This window comes from Periplaneta americana, chromosome 14, assembly GCF_040183065.1.
Source record: "Periplaneta americana isolate PAMFEO1 chromosome 14, P.americana_PAMFEO1_priV1, whole genome shotgun sequence".
Lineage (NCBI taxonomy): Eukaryota > Metazoa > Arthropoda > Insecta > Blattodea > Blattidae > Periplaneta > Periplaneta americana.
In genome coordinates, this window is record NC_091130.1 from 142,165,452 (window position 1) to 142,187,460 (window position 22,009).

Below are 22,009 nucleotides of genomic sequence, written 5' to 3' on the forward strand. Positions count from 1 at the left end.
AGTCCCGAGGTAGAAATTTCACATGAAAATTTCTGACCTCGCCGGGAATCGAACCCGGGCCGGCGTCTGGAGCCAGGCGCGCTACCACAGAGCTAACTCGGCGGACCAATTTAAGATAGGCTATAATGTACCATATTGTGTGTTATTAAGTCAAAATCGGTTTTTGAGCAAAATTACAGGTTTTGAAATCAAACAATAAGCTATTCATATACGGTTAAAATGTGATGTTGACGTATTTATTAAACATTTCAGATATGTTAGTTCAAAACGCACACTTAAACATATTTTTATTTTATTAACGGTTCGGAAGTGGCTAGGTTATAAATTTTGTAGCATAGGCTACCAGTTTAATATTTATCATATATCCTACCTAAGAATAAGAAGGACTAAAAACTGGAGAAGTATTGCTATATACTATATATATAGGGTGCATAATTTCAGGTATGTATTTCCTACATGTAGACAATCAAAATAGTTCATTACAACATGTGTCAGGAAATGCTTTATTTCCGAGTTATGGACTTCACAACATTGAAATTCACCGGAACGTTTTTCTTTCCGCAGGTCGTTGCCGTCAAAGGAGACATTAAGAGGGACTCTGATAGTTCATTCCGAGGCGAAGGTTACATTCAGTGTTGTGTAGGCGTTAGACTGTGCGACATGTATTCAAATCAAAAGCTGGCAGAGATACACTTCATGTACGGTAAGGCGGACGGCAATGCTGCGCTGGCTCGTCGTTTGTACCAGGAGAGGTACCCACAGCGACAATGCTCAGATCGGAAGACATTTGTACGTCTCCATTACCGTCTGAGCGAGTATGGAAAATTTAACTCTCCTGGTTTGGGAAGGGGACGACCAAGATCTACAACTCCAGAAGTACAGGAGGAGAGTCTGGAGGATGTGAACATGACTCCTTCTATCAGCACACGAAGGGTAGCGTTGCAAGTCAATGTTCCTCATATGACTGTCTGGAGATTGTTGAAAGAGTATGAATTGTATCCTTATCATTAGCAACGTGTACAGGCCCTGTCACCAGCAGATTACCCTGCACGAGTTAGGTTCTGTCAGTGGTTCTTGCAGCAGTGTGGTGTAAATGTGAACTTTCCTGCCTTAGTATTATTTACAGATGAAGCACAGTTCACACGAGATGGCATAACAAATTTCCACAATCAGCATGTATGGGCGTATGAAAACCCACGTGCAACTGTTCCATCTCATCACCAGGTGCGGTTCTCCCTCAACATGTGGGCCGGTATCATTGATGATCGACTAGTTGGACCCCATGTACTTGTAAACAAACTTACGGGGCAGGCGTACACAAACTTCCTGGAAAACACCATACCTCATGTTTTAGAAGACACTCCACTGATCAATCGTCAACACATTCACTTCTTGCATGATGGCGCTCCTGCACACTTCAGTCGTACGGCTCGCCGGTTCTTGGATCGAAGGTTTCCTGATCGATGGATAGGTAGAGGTGGCCCAATTGCTTGGCCTCCACGCTCACCTGATCTGAACCCTCTCGATTTCTACTTGTGGGGCCATTTAAAATCATTGGTTTATTCGTCTCCAGTGCCTGATTTGGAATCCATTCGGAATCGAATTGTGGTATGTTCTGAGGACATACGCAATACTCCTGGAGTTTGAGATCGTGTTCGCAGGTCAATGAGACATCGATGTGAGGTCTATATTCAAGCAGGAGGTGGACATTTTGAACATATTCTGTAATGACAACGACCTGCGGAAAGAAAAACGTTCCGGTGAATTTCAATGTTGTGAAGGCCATAACTCGGAAATGAAGCATTTCCGGACACATGTTGTAATGAACTATTTTGATTGTCTACATGTGGTAAATACATACTTGAAATTATGCCCCGTATTTTTTAAACACTCTGTATATATATATATATATATATATATATATATATATATATATATATATATATACATTTAATTTTTTATTTTGGAAAATGGAGGGGGAGCCTACATGCGAAGGGTTTTTATCCTCAGCTAGTATTGTAAACAGTACCGGTTGAAGGACGTAGGGACTGTCATTTATATCTGTGCCATTATTTTTATTCGCTGAATATTTCCTTTAAATCTGCTGCACTTGCAAAATTTAACAGAGGAAATTTAATTGAAGTAGTAAAGATAGACACATGTGTTCATAATAGACCTTTATTCGTTTCAGAAGGAGGCATCGATCAGGCACTACCTTACCATCAACTAGCACAGTGTCAGAAAAAATTGAAATGGAAGTAGATGTAGAACTCAGAAGTACCAACTGTATAATGAGAGATCTGTTCGTCTCTCAAAAGAATATGTCACGACATATTTATAGAAATAGTAACAGATCTGAAGAAACAGATATCAATGTGATTGAAGAATCTACTCTGAACATAGAACCACGAGTCTCATTGCATGCTACAGAGGTAAGAGGAACATTATTATGATAATAATTAATTGAAGACCTCCCTCGAATAAGGGTGTAATCAACAAATCTATAATACGCCAGGGGCATATTCCGTTAGGCCTATATTGATAAAAATTGTAGGATAAGCAGCCACAATTGGTTGAAACACGTCGTTCCGTACCGTTTCATTGGTCAAAAGTAGTATGACGTAGTAAAAGTGTAATAGTCGTGAAAATCCTCGTCTCCATATCGCTAGCAGGAATGGTTTAGAACTTTAGAATATGAAGTGTCTTATCCTGTCGCTAGTGAAAATTAAGTCAACGTCTCTTTTCAAATATAGCGTTGCAAATTAGTTTTTACATCCGACTTAAAAAAAAAGACACGCGATCCTGTATTAAAAATTGCTTTTCGATTCTGCAATCTTACGTGATGAGGTAGTAAGAATAAAGCTTAAGTACTTTCTCAAGGTTTATACTTTTGAGTATGAACACTTCCTGTGATTATATACTGGTAATCACTAGAACATACTCATTTTCGTAAGAATAAAGACATTCTACCTAACGTGAATATATACTCATCTCTACAGCCTTCTTGATCGTTTAAAAGTTAGTATATACTCATGTTACCCATCCTCTTTGACCACATTGCGCCGTGATGCTCAGTTTTTTATAGGCTTTCACATGCTATCTGCATGTTGTAGTGGTTTATGTTTTGCTTTTTGTAAATTTTAATAATGGATAAATAAATAAATAAATAAATAAATAAATAAATAAATAAATAAATAAATAAATAAATAAATAATTAAATAAGTAAATAAATAGAACAAGTTAAATTAATTAAATAAATAGATACATAAATAAATGAATGTATTAAATAAATAAATAAAATTAAATAAATAAGTATATAAGTAATGAAATAAATAAATTAAATAATTAAGAAAATAAATAAAATAAATAAATAAAATTAATTAAATAAATAAATAAGTACATAAATGAAATAAATGAGTAAATTAAATAAATAAATTAAATAAATGAATAAATAAATAAGTAAATAAATATGAAAGAGAAAGTGAATCAGATAAGTGACGTTAATAAAGCAGGAAAAAAGAAAATACTACTGGGAAATCGTCATTACGGGATGTTGGATAGAAATTACATCCATTTCTAGAATTCCAGTTATGCTAATTGTTTTGTTTATTATGGAGCAGTTACATATAATTTTAAAGTTACAAGTAATTGCATTTTTCAATTCAAATTTTACAAAATAAACTGTAACTGTTAATTATATTTAACAATACAATCTAACCTTATAATTTGATAGCCATTCATATTTTTATAGGTTATGTTTTTTATGAATAACAAAGACGTGTTTAACCTTTTTCACATTCACTTTTTTGAAGCGTTTAAGGCTTCTGAAGTTCACGTCTTTTTCTATATTTTTCCATGAGGCACTACATCGTTCATAAATTCTGCCATTTTCTTTTTAATTTAACTTTAAACTGAACACAAATCAACAAATACTCAGAACTGAGCCTGCTACAAACCATAATCAGAATAACATGAGAACGAACTTACAAATATGAGAATATACTAGCTTTCATTCTTATCAAGCATGAGTATATATTCTGTACAAGATGGACGCTTGAGTATATTCTACTATGCTTCCATGTTATGAGTATGTAATAAAAATGAGTAGGTACTCAAATGTTTTTATTCTTACTAACAAGAGTATATACTAAAAAAAGTCCAGTATATACTATATATTCATGTTTATTCTTTCCACATGTTCTCAAATAATAATATTCTGTGGTTCCAGAGACAAGAGAGCTTCCATTCTGCCATTGGTTGGATCCTCACTATGGCTCAAATTTTTGGACTGATGCCAGTGAGGGGTGTTCTAGCTCCCACTCCAGACAAGCTCCAGTTCCATTGCTTGTCTATTCGTGTGGTGTATGCATCTCTACTACTTGTATGTTTGGTGATTATAGAAGTTTTTTCTATTAAGGATACAGTACAATCTATCAAGGAGGAAGGTGTTCGAGTACTAAGTATGTCAACCATTAATAATTCAACAAATTTATCAATGATTAATAGTGTAATATTCATATTTCTGAATTAACATAGCTATACCACTGAAGACCGTTAGCCTATAATGTATTGTACTTATGCTACTTGTTGGTATCACAGTCTACTATATACAGTCACGAAGCTTGGGGTGATTTTTTGCCAACGAGTTGCATTTCTCGCGATAGTTGCTAGCCGCTTGGAGCGCTGTGAGTACTAGGAACAATAGATTGTGTCACTGCCATCGTGATCTAATACAGGCCGTAAGGCAGGCAATGTGACTCGCTTAACCCGAACACGAAGGGCGGCGTTTCAACCATAGAAATTAATTGGAATGCGTAAAGAGTAACATATACTATTTCTCTAAAATGTAGTGTAATTGAAATTAATACAATTTAAAATAATTATTAGGGGACACTTCAGACATAATTCACTTGCGAGTTAAGATGTAATATTATATTTGGTGTGAAAATTACGTTGTTCGTATGTGTAATACCTGCCTTTATTTCGATTAAATATTACGAAATTCTTGTACATTCATTTATGCACGATTCAATAATTTTCAGTTGCACCGCACGAATATTTAGATATGTTGAAATTATAGGTTATGTTTACTGTACCAGTCTAATTTTAGTGGTCTCCAATGCCCTGTCACTATATATGTTATCTCACATGGATATTATAGGTTATGTTTACTATATTTAACTTATATTCCTATATTCGCAATTATACATTATAATTAAACATAATGTCATGTATACCCGTCACATTCTATTTGTCTGTATTTTAATACTACAGTTGAGTACTGAATTATTGTATTTATCTACTACCTAAGAGACGAAGTAACATAATCGTACGTACACTAATTTCATAGGAGTGATATGGTAAATTTTCTGTCTACAATTGAGGCGCTGACATGGGAAAGGTAGTAACTGCCAAAAACAAAATTTTTCAGGGGAAGCAAAAAACAAATTTATGAACACTTTCTCACTTACATTATTACAGAAACTGCTTTAAATGAAAGGTATACATTCATGTTTGTGTTACATATGAAATTTGAAAAGTCTGGCACAGATTTATCTGTGAAATCCTATTTTATGAAAACACAACATTGAAATCACTCCTTAGCCAAACTGAGAATTAATGTTATTTATACATTATGCACAAATTTTTCGGTAAAATGCATGATACTTTTCATCGAGGAAGTCTAACATAGATAACAAGTCTCTCTTTTTGGCATCAGGGACGACTGGTCTTCTTTCAAGGCGTTGCAAGCACTGCAAGTTAGTGATTGACGTTAATGACTGTCCTATCTTAAAAATCCTGTGCTCTGTCCACATTTCAAGGTCATTAAATAACTGTCTTGTTTTTATTAGAGGAAAATCAGCTTTTGAGAGTCTAATCCAGTTGAGGGTGCTGATTTTGATAGGAGTTGTATTCAAAACCTTGTCACATTCTGCAGAAAAGTCGAAGAAATCCTCATCCTTCATCATTATTACATTATTAGGCCTTACCTCTTCTGGAACCACGGTCTTGCATCTTTTTTTTCTTTTCTCTATGATGCCAAATTCCCTATCACATGGCATGTAGGAATGTTCTGAAACCAGGAATTTCAAGTCCACTGAATCAAAATGTTTCTTGGCAATAATGTAAATCAGGACCATTAGAATCGTCCGATTCTTATTCTGCCCTGCACAGTTATCAGCCCATATTGTCTAGACACACTCTGATGTTGTAAAAGGAGTTACTACCTTCTCCGCGCCAACAGCTGTGCACATACAACTTACAACATCTAGTGACTACGTTTCCAACTTCGTTTCATTACATACGGACATACTACCTTCTCTGTGCCATTGGCATGGCCATTTACTACCTTCTCAATGAAAAACCTAAAAATTCGAATTTTTGGTAGTTACGACCTTTCCCATGTCAATGCCTCAATTAAGGAAGGTAGGTGTGCTAAATTAAAATCACAACATAAATTCGTTTTTATTGAACCTCAAAATAGCTTCCATTCTAAACTTGAAATGTTGACGCGAACAGATTATGTTAACATGTAAAATTCTCTTCACATTAAAATAACACAGTTTTGTAATTATTTCTGATACATATTATGCAACAAGAAGTAAACGGAACTTATGGACAAATTACACTAAAAAAAGCTTAGCAATGACAAGCAATAAAGTTATAATATAATATTTCACTGAGCTCCATACACTCAAATAGAAAACCCGAACAAACATTACGGCCTGGTCTAGATCGAAAAAGCATTGACTGTGCCGTATTTCGTAATTTTGTGAAAAGCTATGCAAACTGTGAAATGTTAGTTATCGGTTGTAATAACTGTAAATGGCTAAAATACAATAATTTGAATAATAGAATGGGACAAGGAGACGTTTATAGTACTATAAATTGTAAGAAAATAGGTTAGAGCTATCCTTCTTCCGAAAGATCGAGGAAGGTGAGTTTATAGAATATAATATATTTTATGAAAATAATATATAAACCTTATGTATTTCATATTTCAATAGTGGAAGGAAGGTGTTAATTTTTTCAAAAGAACACGATATCGAAAGTACAATACATTTTATGGTCTGCTAGGGAAAGAGTCTGTGATGAGGCGATAGTAGCGATCCTGGTGGTGAGCAACTATCTATGGATGCATATTTCAATTGTTTATGTTTGCATATTTAGTAAGTATTAAGCTTCGTGACTGTATATAGTAGACTGTGGTAATATCCAGTATCACCTCGTTTTATACTTGCAATAATCGACTCTTGAATATACATTCTGCTGATAATGTGTTCAAGTGAAGGAGTCAATGTAACACATTGAAATTGTAAAAGACATACAATATTGATAATTTTACAGGAGAGAATAATAATAATAATAATAATATTATTATTATTATTATTATTACTACTGCTACTACTACTACTATTACTACTACTACTACTGCTACTACTACTACTACTACTACTCCTACTACTACTACTACTACTACTACTACTACTACTACTACTACTACTACTACTACTACTACTACTACTACAGGGACATCATTTTATTTTTACTAACATTTCTAATATTAACCAGGCTATACCTTTGGATCAACGGTTGCTACCCCCTTCCACGACTGGAGTTCGATGATACTGGCGTAATATACAAACAAATCACTTTACTAGGTATAGGAGGGAAGAAAATTAGTTAATCCATTTACGTAAACTAGGAAATATCACGCTTTTGAGTTTGATAATTTTCATTAGGTTTTTGTTTAATCAAAATACAGACAGTATTAACAATGAGTGTTTTACTCACGAACTCAGTTATCCAAGGGGACGTATTCATTATACAGTGTATATTATATTGTCTACAGCACATTAGCGTATACTATGAATGAAGTTAAATTGAAAAATAATCATAATATGGATATTTAAACACATTTTTCAAAATGGTGGCCGTTCATTTCGATACAGGCTCAGTTCTAATGTGTGTAATTCCAATTACCAGTTTCGTCCTTCGTACTGTAAATTCAATCTTCACTTCTGGTCGATCCGAAAAGATAATATTACTCAGACATGCTATCTACTGTCCGTCCAAGTGGTTATGTCGTAGGATCGTAGAAAGGGGGGAAATCACGTAACAGTTAATTACTTAACGAGGCCCTTTTATTTAAGTTATTTTAAACAGTTGTATGGGTATAATATTACGTAGACATCCAATTCCTAACAGAAATTAATGTTCTCAGAAAAGAGCAAAGACAGCCCAGCCACTAGCCTTTACAGAGAGGTGAATAGAAGCTGGTGGGGAAAACCGGCAAATGGCAAGTGGACGACTGTACCTGTGCGAAAATAATGCAATATTGAAAGCTTTTTCGTCACTGGAAAACGCGAACATATTTTTAGAACGTACTGTTTACTATGACCGTAAGACTGCTATGACTGTATATGCGGTCTTGGATCTGTGTGGAGGACGGTTGAACTTTATTAGAAGAAGGGGTGGGAGTGGAGTGCATTAAAAAACTCAGGTACAATAAAAATTGAAGTAAAAATAAAATGATGTCCCTGTACTACTACTACTACTACTACTACTCCTACTACTGCTATATGTTGGCCAACCTTCATGTACTGTGTCACAGATGTGTGACAGTGGCACAAAATCGAACACACTATGTACAGAGGAGCACTCATTACGAGTGACTAAGTGGCCGGGATTCAACGGAAGGGAAACTGAGAGGTGCAACTTAAATTGAGAGAATTTAATCCGGCGTCGGAACTGGAATCCGGTGTGACTTAGTGGATAAAGCGTTAGCACGTAGACCTGAAGACCCGGGTTCGAGTCCCGATGCCGGAGAGAATTTTTCTCTGTTCTATCCATCCTTCATCATTTGAAATGTTAATATAATACAAGCGATATTTTGGAGTAACTTTCTAATACTAATGCATTTATTTGCAGGTAATGTACGTGACGTTACAGTCGGAGCCGTATTTTATGGTAATGCTTCTGTGGCCACACTTCTATTCTTAAAATTAGCACGACGATGGCCACATATAGTCACGGAATGGAGTCATGTGGAGAAACTTCCGCTGTCATACCATAGTCCTCGGCCTTCGATCAAGTTAAAATTTAGCTTAATCACAGCACTGGTAATGATTACTGCTTTATGTAAGTAAACAAAATCAATCTTTCTCAAAGAGTCGAAGATGTTCCCAGCGAATAGGGATTATATAGAATGGACAATGAGCGAATTTTCCTGTTTTTTTTTTCTCTGTGCGTCGGCATTTAGTTCCATTTTCAAGCGCTAGAGGTTAGTGTAATCGAGCACACGCTGAGATGATAATTGAGTATAGAGTTGAGACCAGGATCCAAACATCGCCTACCTTATTGCATAATCCAGTTACGCTTTGCTTCAAATAAATTCAAGTTAACAGCTTTTCCTTATTTCTCAGTGATACACTAGTTGTAATAATAACTTTTTATGTTTTAGATATAATAAATTATATTATAAAATAATGTAATAATACATTATAAAATTATGCATCAAATTCGTTTAATATTTGTACAGAATGTATAGGTATATGGTTTTACTTCTCATAGGAGTTTTGTTTTTCCATTGTCAGCGCTATCAAATCATTACATATTTTAATTGTTGATGGGGTCAACGTCTCAACTCTCATTATAAAGGAACTCTAGAGTCTAGACATTACAGATAATGACGGATTTATTATTTCATCGGTCTAATTTATTTTATTTGAGTACATAATGTACCTAGATTTCAGATTTCTGTCCCAAAACCGTGGACTTCATTCTTTTAGGCCCGGATGGTCTTCTTACACTATAAAATCACGGACTGTGAGCGAAATCCGCGCTATATGGCAACCCTAAATCCAGATTAAAATAAAAATTGCGACTTCAGTAATTTCAATAAAGAAACTGAAAGCTATATTAAATGTCATGTCTTATATGAATATGAATTTTGAACTTTTCATCAGAGAAACTGGAATTAGGTTAAAAAAAATCATTGTTAACGTGTTTTGTACTCATTCTTTTCAAAGATCTATTTTATTTCAGGTGAACACATATTAAGTGTGATTTCAAATATACCTGAATATATTAACCCAGAAGAAGCTGTAAATAGCCCATGCCCTACTGACAAGAATTTCGCTCCTAACACAAGTCTTTTTAACATGGAAGAGATTCTGAAGGTAAGAACGAAAAGAGAGAGAGAGAGAGAGAGAAAACAGAATAACAGGAGGACGGAATAGGAAGGAAACGAGAGCGGAAAGGTTGAGAGAGAAATACAGGTACACCAAATATGTATTATAGTCTTTAATTTATGGGAGACTCCACTGAAAACCTTGAAAATTTTCCAAAAAATATTTATTGCCTATTTCACGTCTTTAGAATGTATATTTTCATACCCCAAATGGGTTCAGTTCAATTTTGATTACAAAATATGTTTAAATTTCATTTTGATCGAGGCTGTAAGGGGATGTGGCATTTAAAGAGCTGTCGAAATTATTTTTTCTTCAAAGAATTTTTATTTACAAGTTTCTGATAAAAAATCTAGTAACGTTTTGTTCTAAAGTCGCTCCATGAAGATACTACATGAATAAGGAGAGGATTCCTATATAATTAAACATTCGTTTTGCGTGTGATAAAACTCAATTGAATCAGTGAGTGGAAGAAGGGAATAACTACTTTGAACCCAACTTTTCAGGAAACAAAAAAAAAAAAACTTTCTACAGCTTTTCTATTAAGTTTGATTTAAATGTTGTCAACAGTAAAAATGTTCACTATTGTTTGTAATATATATATATATATATATATATATATATATATATTATTACCAAACTTTGCTCTATGCCTTGTTAATATTTGTATACAATTGTTTTAAAACTTATTTCCTTTTTCCACTCAATAATCATACATAAACTTTATTAGCTTCCTAGCCTCTCCTCCAGTTTTTTCCTTCTTTAAAAATGTATATAGATGATTAAACAGGTTAATAACGACTTCCACATTACAATTTTATGGAAAAAATATACAGGGTGAATCAAAAGTCTGGAACCATATACAGTGTATATATATATATATATATATATATATATATATATATGCTTGATTTTCGATTGTTATAGGTGTTACCAGTATTTGTAAAACCAAATGCTCTACCAGTGACACATTCGATTCTAGCTCTCAGCTATCTAAAAACCCGCCATTTTGAATGCAACTTTGAAATTTTAAATGGAAAGGGGGTCATATAGGTACTCAAAATCATCTGAAATTTTCTGCGAAAAACAGTGGTGCAATTCGTTTTGAGATATGTCTAATCGCTTTCAAGTTATTTAAAGATAACAAACTTTAGTTACTGAATCTACAGATATTTTGTAACAAGGTACGGTACTAAGGAAGCTTTGGAAAAGGTGTTTTTATGCAATTATGGTGATTAACTGTTCCTGCTTTACTGTTCGGTTAATCTGTGGCAGTTTCAATGCATTGTTGTTAGAAAGATTATGAATACAGAATACTGTATGTACGTATATCCAAAGCTTGTGAAGATAAAACATCTCCTGTACACGAATAAAGGAAAGTGACAAGTTCTGCATGTAGTCGAATAATAACCCAACAACATTTCCCCTTTGTTTACATGTATCAGCTACTTCCTGTAGCTTATTATTAGTTTATTATAAAAATTTTCCAATATTAGCTGTAATAGAACAGTATTGAGTGGAAAAAGGGAACTACTACAGAAGTTATTTCCTTCTTCCACTCCACACAGAACAGACATGAGATTTTACGTGGGTAAGAATGTTAGTAATATTCCCATTTTCAGCTCATCCAATGGGTCTATCATTGAGGAACAAAATGGCTATCTCAGTTCAATTTAGCAAAAAAATGTAGTTATTCCCTTTTTCCACTCACTGGTTCAATTAACAAAGTTAAAAATTCCGAACATGAAGTTTCAAGTTTAAAACCCGAATTTTATTTCACATAAAAACACATATTTTCACAAAAAAATTATGTAAATACATATTTTCCGGAAATCTATTATAAACACATAAATCTTAGAGTTTTTTTAATTAAATAATTTTTTAGAAGAACTTTTAAATATTTTAAAACTAAATCAATTATATTACTCAGAAGTACGTTATCTTTTTTAAGAATTCTTGGTTGCTTCGTGTTTCTAAGCGCTGTGTAGTGTATCCGTGATCCATTTTCATAATAGTATTGCCTCAAGTTCTGAGAAGTGCTAGGCAGCATATCTGTGTTATTATTAGAGAATAAATTAACATGGACAAGGAGGAGAGATTTTGCAACACAAAATTAGGAATGTTTATTGTTGCTGAAGGTGATTTCATTCCACGCTTTGTTTGTGAAACACAACAGATAAGAGCTTGGGTATGAACATTATTTAATTTAAACAAATCTGTCGCCTCTCGCTCATGTCTATCAAGTAAGGTAATATATCTTGTTGTGATTCCCTGTTATCGGGCTTCGTCAATCGATATCCTTCAAGATATACTGAAACATTATTTAAAAAACGATTTGACTTTCCTATTAGCAAATTTAAGCTTTTTGTATGACACCATAAAAAAAACTCGAAACATCCAAAAACCTGTTGTCTGAAACAGGGAGGTGCGTGCCGTGGAAATTAAACTAGACTCGCTACCAGGTTCAGAAGCACAATTACTAAGGGACAAATTCCAGAATGTGTTTGGGGAAAAACAGTGGATATAAAAAAATGTGTAAAGTTGCTCAAGTATTGGAGGGTGTGCCAGTAGGTGAAATTGACGGTGTTTGTGTTTGTGACATCCCTCTCTTTAAATATGCATTTCTGACGTCCTGTGATGTGGAAATATCGTTTTCACAGTATAAGTCGTTGTTCAGAGATAATCGGCATGCATTTGTGGAAGTAGGCAAAAAGAACATCATTTTTAACAGTACTTTTACAATACTGCACATCAATAAATTCAAAAGAACTATACTGTGTGAAGAACATGTTTGTATTAAAGTCAAGAAGTGTTAGGAAGTTCTTTAGAAAATAAATTTCTGATTTTTTTTTTCACAGGTGTATTCCTGCCGATCTCACCAATTCATCTTTCGAACTATCAATTATAACATATATTTCGGTTCTCTTCTACTTATCGGCAGTAGATTGGCAACTTTTACTTGGAACTATACTGATCTTTTCGTAATACTTATCAGTCTTGGTTTAAGAGAAGAATTTATTCACTTCAACAAACGCATCAAGGAAGCTAAGAATAAAGTAAGTCCTATTTCTCTCAACTTAACTTACAAGTGTACTGATTTCAGACTCTTCAAATTTCTTATTCTAATTCTATTAAAATTTGTAACGTTCATTGCAGATACTGACACAACTGGAGTGGCAGGAATTAAGAGAGAGCTATAATTTTCTGTCAGCTCTTGTCAAGACCGTAGACAGCGCCATCTGCGGAATTATGCTACTTAGCTTCACTAATAATCTAATATTTATCTGCCTCCAAATAACACAAACCTTGTGAGTATTTAATACATTTTTATTCATATTTTACCTTTACTTCTTCTACCCTGTATATATGCATGCACATTTTTTTCTACAACTATAATAATCATTTTAAAAATTACAGGGACACCAGAAACACGTTTGACAAAGTGTACTTCTTTGGTTCTTTTATATTCTTGGTTGGACGCACAATTTTAGTAATGAAGTTTGCTGCTCAGGTTAATGATGAAAGCCGTGCCTGTCTGTCAGACATTTTCAATTGCTCTTCTAGAAACTGCTGCATTGAGGTAATCAACATAATATTTTATGAAAGTAATCTTTGTTTCAAGTATTAACTTCTACTTCAGAGAGAAAATAAATTGTTGTTTATTGTTATATTTTCCAAGTACAATAAGTCATGTCATAATACAATATTCAAATACTTGAGATCATTAAAAAAAGAATATCAAATAAACAACAATAGATTAGGCCAAGTAGAAATGATCGGGATGAAATTGAAATACAAACTGCTGAGCCATTTATACCGGAACCCACACTTTCTGAAGTCGAAATTGCGATAGAGAATCTGAAAAAGTACAAGTCTCCAGGTATTGATCAAATTCCAGCAGAATTAATACAAGAGGGTGGAAGTGCATTATATACCGAAATTTATAAACTTGTACTTGCAATTTGGGAAAAGGAAATTATACCAGAACAATGGAAGGAGCCCATAATCGTACCTATTTTTAAGAAGGAGGACAAGACTAACTGTAGTAACTTTCGAGGAATATCACTTTTGTTGACGTCGTACAAAATTTTGTCGAATATCTTTTTGAGAAGATTAACTCCATATGTAGATGAAATTATTAGGGATCATCAGTGTGGTTTTAGGCGTAATAGATCGACTATTGATCAGATTTTTTGTATTCGACAGATATTGGAGAAAAAATGGGAGTATAAGGGTACAGTACATCAGTTATTCATAGATTTAAAAAAGGCGTATGACTCAGTTAAGAGAGAAGTTTTATATAATATTCTTATTGAATTTGGTATTCCCAAGAAACTAGTTCGATTAATTAAAATGTATCTTAGTGAAACTTACAGCAGAGTCCGTATAGGCCAGTTTCTATCTGATGCTTTTCCAATTCACTGCGGGCTAAAGCAGGGAGATGCACTATCACCTTTACTTTTTAACTTCGCTCTAGAATATGCCATTAGAAAAGTTCAGGATATAACAGAGAGGGTTTGGAATTGAACGGGTTACATCAGCTTCTTGTCTATGCGGATGACGTGAATATGTTAGGAGAAAATCCACAAACGATTAGGGAAAACGAGGAAATTCTACTTGAAGCAAGTAGAGGGATAGGGTTGGAAGTAAATCCCGAAAAGACGAAGTATATGATTATGTCGCGTGATGAGAATATTGTACGAAATGGAAGTATAAAAGTTGGAGATTTATCCTTCGAAGAGGTGGAAAAATTCAAATATCTTGGAGCAACATTAACAAAAATAAATGACACTCGGGAGGAAATTAAACGCAGAATAAATATGGGGAATTCCTGTTATTATTCGGTTGAGAAGCTTTTGTCATCTAGTCTGCTGTCAAAAAATCTGAAAGTTAGAATTTATAAAGCAGTTATATTACCAATTGTTTTGTATGGTTGTGAAACTTGGACTCTCACTTTGAGAGAGGAACAGAGATTGAGGGTTTTTGAGAATAAGGTTCTTAGGAAAATATTTGAGGCTAAGAGGGATGAAGTTATAGGAGAATGGAGAAAGTTACACAACACAGAACTGCATGCATTGTATTCTTCACCTGACATAATTAGGAGCAAAAAATCCAGACATTTGAGATGGGCAGGGCATGTAGCACGTATGGGCGAATCCAGAAATGCATATAGAGTGTTAGTTGGGAGGTCAGAGGGAAAAATACCTTTGGGGAGGCCGAGACGTAGATGGGAAGATAATATTAAAATGGATTTGAGGGAGGTGGGATATGATGATAGAGACTGGATTAATCTTGCTCAGGATAGGAACCAATGGCGGGCTTATGTGAGGTCGGCAATGAACCTCCTGGTTCCTTAAAAGCCATAAGTGAGTAAGTAAGTAAGTAAGCCATAGTGATCTTCGGCCTCATGTATTATAACCTCAATTTTAATTTATCTAAATTTTAAATACAATATCCCTCCAATTATTACTATGTTTATATAGGTTCATTAATACTGCATTTTCTATGTTCTTTCAGTATATTTCCATTAATGTTAATTGCATAAAACCGGAACTATTATTAACAATAATATAACACAATAATGACTCAAATTTACAGATGGAACGCCTACAGATACAAATCACAACAGATGAGATTGCTCTTACAGGAATGAGGATTTTTTCCATTAAAAGACAACTTATGCTTGTGGTAAGTAATAATTCTTACAAATAACTCCGTCACTTGCTGATTTATAACTCAGTCAAATTATCATATTGTATTACAAATTAAACATATTTAACTTATAATTTAGAAAGTACTTATCTTAGTTATCCCTCCTTTAGTTAGGTATTGATAACAATTAAAGGACCGATTTCACCAACATGTTACTAATCACAATTAACTAATTGTAATTTAACTTAAATCATATTTAATTCGTTTGCGTTTCACCAAACTAATACCCATTTAAAATAAAGTCAAGTAATTGATATTGATACATTTATTTCTACAACTCTTATTTGGTAATGGGTCGCCACCACATCTCTGTATTCGTGCTCCCCATTACCTTCTAATTACAATAAAGTTTCATTGACGTGTGCAGTCATCTTATTTTACCTTTGTTACCCCTATTACTATAATACATACTCTCAATTTGCTTTCTAACCTCTCCCATTAAAATTTTCCCTTCTTTCTAATGAACACCTCACCACTTTTATTGTTTACTTATATTTGAAGTACTTCCTATCGTCAAAAATTTCCCTAATTTTGAACTAACTTTTACTAACACTATTTAATCATACTCATTCACTTTCATCACTAATTTACAATCAGTTCAACCTCTCCTCACTTCTGTCATCACTATTATCCCCTATTTCTCCATTAAACACTGAATCACATGTTTATTTTGTTAAACTGTTCCCTTTCACCCCGATAAATTTTCCGTTTGCCACTATTTTTGTAAGTAACTCAACCTTCATTTGTAAACTTAACTTTAAGATACTTGCTGTCTTCCTATCATTTCAATTTCTCTGATTGTACACTAACTTAGTCGACACTCCAATACTAGTAATATTTCACTACCAATTACTATTAACAAATACTTCTAATTTTCTCTAATCACTTCCTTTATCAACTCTTGTTTCTCTGGACACGAATTCACTTATTCGTTCATACATTCTCTCTCCGATTATTTTGCTAGTTACTCTTACTCCTTGAACACTCACTTTATTGTTTCTATGTCTTTTGCCACACTTTTATCACTTCACCCTCCCTTAAGCACCAAAGTCAATTAATTTAATTCCCAAATAAGTCATCGCGGCCTTCGGAATCATAGTAAAATAGTAATTCCGAAGGCCATGTGCCTTGTTAATGTAAGCAGTGACTTTCATAGTGAGTTCATTTGTTATATTACTTCAACGAAATATCGTCATAAACAGAGGTAACCTCAAAACATATTAAAATCATCGAAAACAAAAAGACGAACGGGCTTAAAAGAATATAAGAAAGATTGGAAAAAAGTAAAAAGAGATTTCAGTGCAAGAAAACGGGTTAGTCGAACACGTGCGCGGAGTATTGTTAACAGCGGTCTTATGTTGGATGGACTAGTTTGTTTTTTATTAGAAATTGAATACATGACACACTTAAATACTGCACCTTTGTACTCAGGCGTTTATTGTTGCTATTAGAGTCGACGGCAATTCGGAAGGCGGTAGTCTGCTAGCGTTTGCGTTGAGAGAGACAGATAGAGAGAGCAAGGCAGCGCACAACATTGCCACATCTTACTTCATGCGCACGTGCGATACAAATAGCGCAGGAGAATTTAAATTATCAAAAACAATAATGACCTTAGCCGTTGATTACTGTAAGCATGACACCAAACAAACCCTCTTTCCTTCACAAACAATATTCTTTGCACGGTTCTCAATCCCACACCACATGCTTTTGCAGTCGTTTCTTGTACGTTAGCATCAAGATGGCTGGCAGTGTTCTGCTCGTCAACGTTTTTAAAATAATTATACACCTTAAACAATATTTTCCGCACCTGACTGTGCAATACTTGTCTTTTTACAGTCTCTTCTTCCATTTATTTATCTTACACACACACAGTAAATGTTAGTTTTACTTATCCATTGTATTGAAACAATCACACGTGAACAAACGAACTCGGGAAGTACTTGTTATTAGACTGATTCCGATTGGTTCTGCTGTACAAGCTTGTGACGTCACATGCCAGAAATTCTACGGCGCATATAGCAGCCGACCGCCTTCCGAACTGACGTCTATAATCTTTTCGCTGTAAGAAAAATCCTAATGTAAACAATAGCACGTGACTGAAGTGAGGCTTCATTGGCCGCTGTTTGGCGCCATAGATTCTCAGTACGTGTTCCCGCCTACCGTTGTACATTCTGTTTCAGTTAAACATTTCCCGTTACTGGTCAAGTAGGCCTAACCTCACTACTGTGCATTCTTTGCTTAGGAAACATTTATTTTATAACTACTGTAATTAAATTTATTTAAGTCTTATGTCTTCACAATGGACAGTTGAGGATACAGAAGCCATACTTCAGTACCACGTGCTTACGTGAACAACTACGAGCTCAAGTGACGCCACCTTATTACAAGAACAGACTACCTCGGTATTACTGTTTGTATTCATTCGCGTTACATAACAAAATATAAAAGTAGCTTTTCTTTCACATTGCGTTTTATATATGAGTGAAGTTAAATCTTTCATCGTATTTAACAAGTAGAATTCAATTTTTTATTTTCAAATAATACAAGATTGTGGTTTCCAAATACGAACTATATTTTCCTGCGCCATGTGAGTGTTTCGACTGGGAGCCAATCACGGGTATGACAGCAACGTGGTTATGTTTACAGTAGGATTTTTCTTACAGCGAAAACAGTATAGTCTAATAACCTCAACATAATTAGTTCTTTTTATCATCAACAGGTGGCAGGATGTCTCTGCACGTATGAATTAATACTGGTGCAATTCTACGTTGAGATGAAGGGAAACTTGAAAAATGATTAATGAAAAGTAACAAATTCACCAATTTTGACGTCATCATGCAAATGTTAACGAACAAATCATTATTAGCTCTACGTGTTCGGAGTTTTCAATTACTAAATATCATGTTTAATGTATCGTAATAAATGGAGGATATTGGACCGAGGACTGCTGTACCGAAATCAGCCAGCGTGTTCTTGTTGTCATGGTAACCTACATCTGGTTGCAGATCAAGCTCAAGGATTTTGTCTTTACGTTAATAGACCTTTGGTTCAAGCAGTTGTTTTTTCAGCTAAAAATCCAGCGTAACTAGCAAAGAACGGTGCCGTGGGTCTTTCCCGTCCTTGCCTTGTGTTTATACTGTGTTATCTCAAATGATGATCTAACTTCATATTGTACGTGACCATGGTATTCAGCTGTATATTAATTCTTACATAAGTGGAGATGGAACGGACCAAAGGGCCCAGTCAATGAATATGGAGGGGATGATGATGTCATAAACATTGACTCGGTGATTTACTTGCATTGTCTAAGCCAGTATGTAACTAAAATAATGGAATTTTTATTATTAAGTTTTATTAATTAACAAAATTAACACTTTTTCCACTAATATTGTTTCAAAAGCGGATACTTAAAATTTTGATAATCCATGTTGAATCTTTTGTACACTACTTTTAACACTTGGATAAAAATAATTGATTAAATGGCGATCTTACTCGTGTTAATTTTATAAGCATGTGCGGCTATGAGGATGGTGTGAAGAAGCACCGAAACAGCTGTAAGCCGCACATGCTTACACAATTAACACGAGTAAGATCGCCATTTAATCAATTACTTAAAATTTGTTTAAATAAGTCAAATGACTGTCCAACAAATTTGATTTATTCCGATTTTAATCGAAAAAATACATGAACATACATTATTAAAATATTATCATAAAAATCGTTAAACATATACAGACGAACTGTATGTTTATTCCACCAGAAGAAATTTGACAACCAATGGACTAAATCACAGCCAGAACTAAGGGCCAAGATTGTACAACTCCACATTGAAAATAAATCCGGACCTAGCTTATTTTAATTTGATATAATTTAAGAATGTAAATAAATTGTTTAGCACTCATTTTGCTTTTTTTCTTTTTTTCCTTTTTCTTAATACCAGCACGTTTATTCTTTCAAACTTAGAGTTGTTTTGGGATATCTCAACCAGTGGCGGTGCGTCAATAAGAGCACAAGAGCACGTGAACACCTTGTTTCCATTAATACACGACTAGTTTTATTATTTAATACTGTATTGGCGTAGTGGGGATGTATAATATCAGGATCGAGTATTCGAAACTTCCCGCATCTTGCATAAACTTCTTATGTAAATTTGGCAACATCCGTTCACATACAAGTCTTGCCCTTTTCAAGAAGGTTATAGGAATTTCACGCATGAGCGAGAGAAAATTGTCTTTCGCTGGCCGCTTATGACTCGTCAAGAGCACAAAGCGTTAAGTGAACAGTGAATCTATCCTACAGATATCAGGTGCATCGATGCCTATCGTTTACGTGCTATATCTCGAGAAAAATATTTAATAAGTCTGTATTTTAGCCTGCAGGTGTCAGCATCTCACTGTTGGAAGGTTTACTTTATGTGGATGTGTGTACAGTGCTGCTACGAGAGTGTAGTTTGTGAATTACTATACTTCAGTGTCGGCATATAGCATAGTTTGGCTTTCAAAGACGTGCTGGCTGAATGTGATGGTGGTATGAATTTAAATATCTGTATGGTGGTGTATATTATTTAAGAATAATATTTACTGGCATGTATTTATAGTAATCAATCTATGCGAATGGGATTACCGTACTGGTATAGGCTATAGTGTATCAGTGTGTTGTAAATCAAAATACAGTATATTACTGAACACACGCTTTTGTAAATTGTTGTATGTATTAATTTTTAACAAACGTATACAATGAACTCTGTTCAAGTAATTTTGAAGAGTAAAGAACTGGGTAAACTGGCTTTTCAGGAAAAATTGGAAATAAAAAGACTAGGTTTCATTATTATTATTATTATTATTATTATTATTATTATTATTATTATTATTATTATTATTATTTTGAATTTATATACGGTTTTTTACAGTGAAACATTGGAATCATGACATTTCGTATTAGGCTAAAAACGTACGATTTCAAATTCTCTTCGATTTTGGAACACAAAATTGTGAACACACATAATATTTTATCACGAGCCGCCACTCATCTCAACACTTAAGGAAAGTAACCATTGTGAGCACTGTCCCTAGTGGAAACACTCCGAACTACATGAGATATGTGTAATATCTATATAAGTGAATCGCGTGGCTTCAACTTATGTTTTACGTTCGCAGGAAGCAATAAACACAATAGAAATGTGAGTCACACTGTTAACACTTCCATCTGGTGGGAAAAGAGTAAGAAAACTGCAAGAGTCCGACGTAATAACGTCTGAAAACTATACTTGTTTTTTTTTTTTAAATGGGACATGACAGTTAATTGGAGATTTAGTATTCTTCACCTGACATAATTAGGAACATAAAATCGAGACGTTTGAGATGGGCAGGGCATGTAGCACGTATGGGCGAATCCAGAAATGCATATAGAGTGTTAGTTGGGAGACCGGAGGGAAAAAGACCTTTAGGGAGGCCGAGACGTAGATGGGAGGATAATATTAAAATGGATTTGAGGGAGGTGGGGTATGATGATAGAGACTGGATTAATCTTGCACAGGATAGGGACCGCTGGCGGGCTTATGTGAGGGCGGCAATGAACCTTCGGGTTCCTTAAAAGCCATTTGTAAGTAAGTAAGGGACATGACAGTTAAACGGCCGAGCTTGGAACTACAGTGCTATGTTGCCAATATGGACTACCATGCTGCCAGCTGATGGAAGCTAGCAATTGTCGCTAAGATGGCTGACGTTAAAACATTCATTGACAATTGACGCGAAGGTAAGAAAACAATACAAACATCGACAGAGAATCAAAGACGAAACGTACCAATGCTAACATTGTGTGCACAATAAATGTCGCCAAGGGAGCTATTAAGCACTCGCCATGTGGGAACTGTAAGATTGGCAATTCAACCGTTGTTACCATAGTAACCAACGAGTTAGATACTATAGAGAGGCTGAAGACCTCTGATAAGCGCTCCCTGCGGAGGCCAACAGTACTATGGATCGTTCCCTAAAAAACATGGCGGTCTATAGCACCGCCAGCCTCCGCAAGGAGTGCTTATCAAAGGTACACTGCAACGAGTTTGTACATGTATTATATTCTTCAGATACATGAATATTTAACTTAAA

The 22,009-nt window shown here is 34.6% G+C and overlaps 1 protein-coding gene across 2 annotated transcripts in view; it reads left to right on the top strand.

The window, feature by feature from the left end:
* Positions 1-21,078, top strand: part of LOC138713771 (gustatory receptor 5a for trehalose-like) — a 22,598-nt gene extending 1,520 nt beyond the window's left edge. For both annotated transcript variants that reach the window (XM_069846183.1, XM_069846182.1), the window contains exons 2-10: positions 2,192-2,432; positions 4,229-4,460; positions 8,932-9,141; positions 10,048-10,181; positions 13,049-13,246; positions 13,347-13,498; positions 13,608-13,770; positions 15,789-15,878; positions 18,622-21,078. In XM_069846183.1, coding sequence (XP_069702284.1) covers positions 2,192-2,432; positions 4,229-4,460; positions 8,932-9,141; positions 10,048-10,181; positions 13,049-13,246; positions 13,347-13,498; positions 13,608-13,770; positions 15,789-15,878; positions 18,622-18,702 — 1,501 coding nt within the window. In that variant the 3' untranslated portion in view covers positions 18,703-21,078. The remainder of the gene's footprint in view (positions 1-2,191; positions 2,433-4,228; positions 4,461-8,931; positions 9,142-10,047; positions 10,182-13,048; positions 13,247-13,346; positions 13,499-13,607; positions 13,771-15,788; positions 15,879-18,621) is intronic.
* Positions 21,079-22,009: the final 931 nt, after the last annotated feature.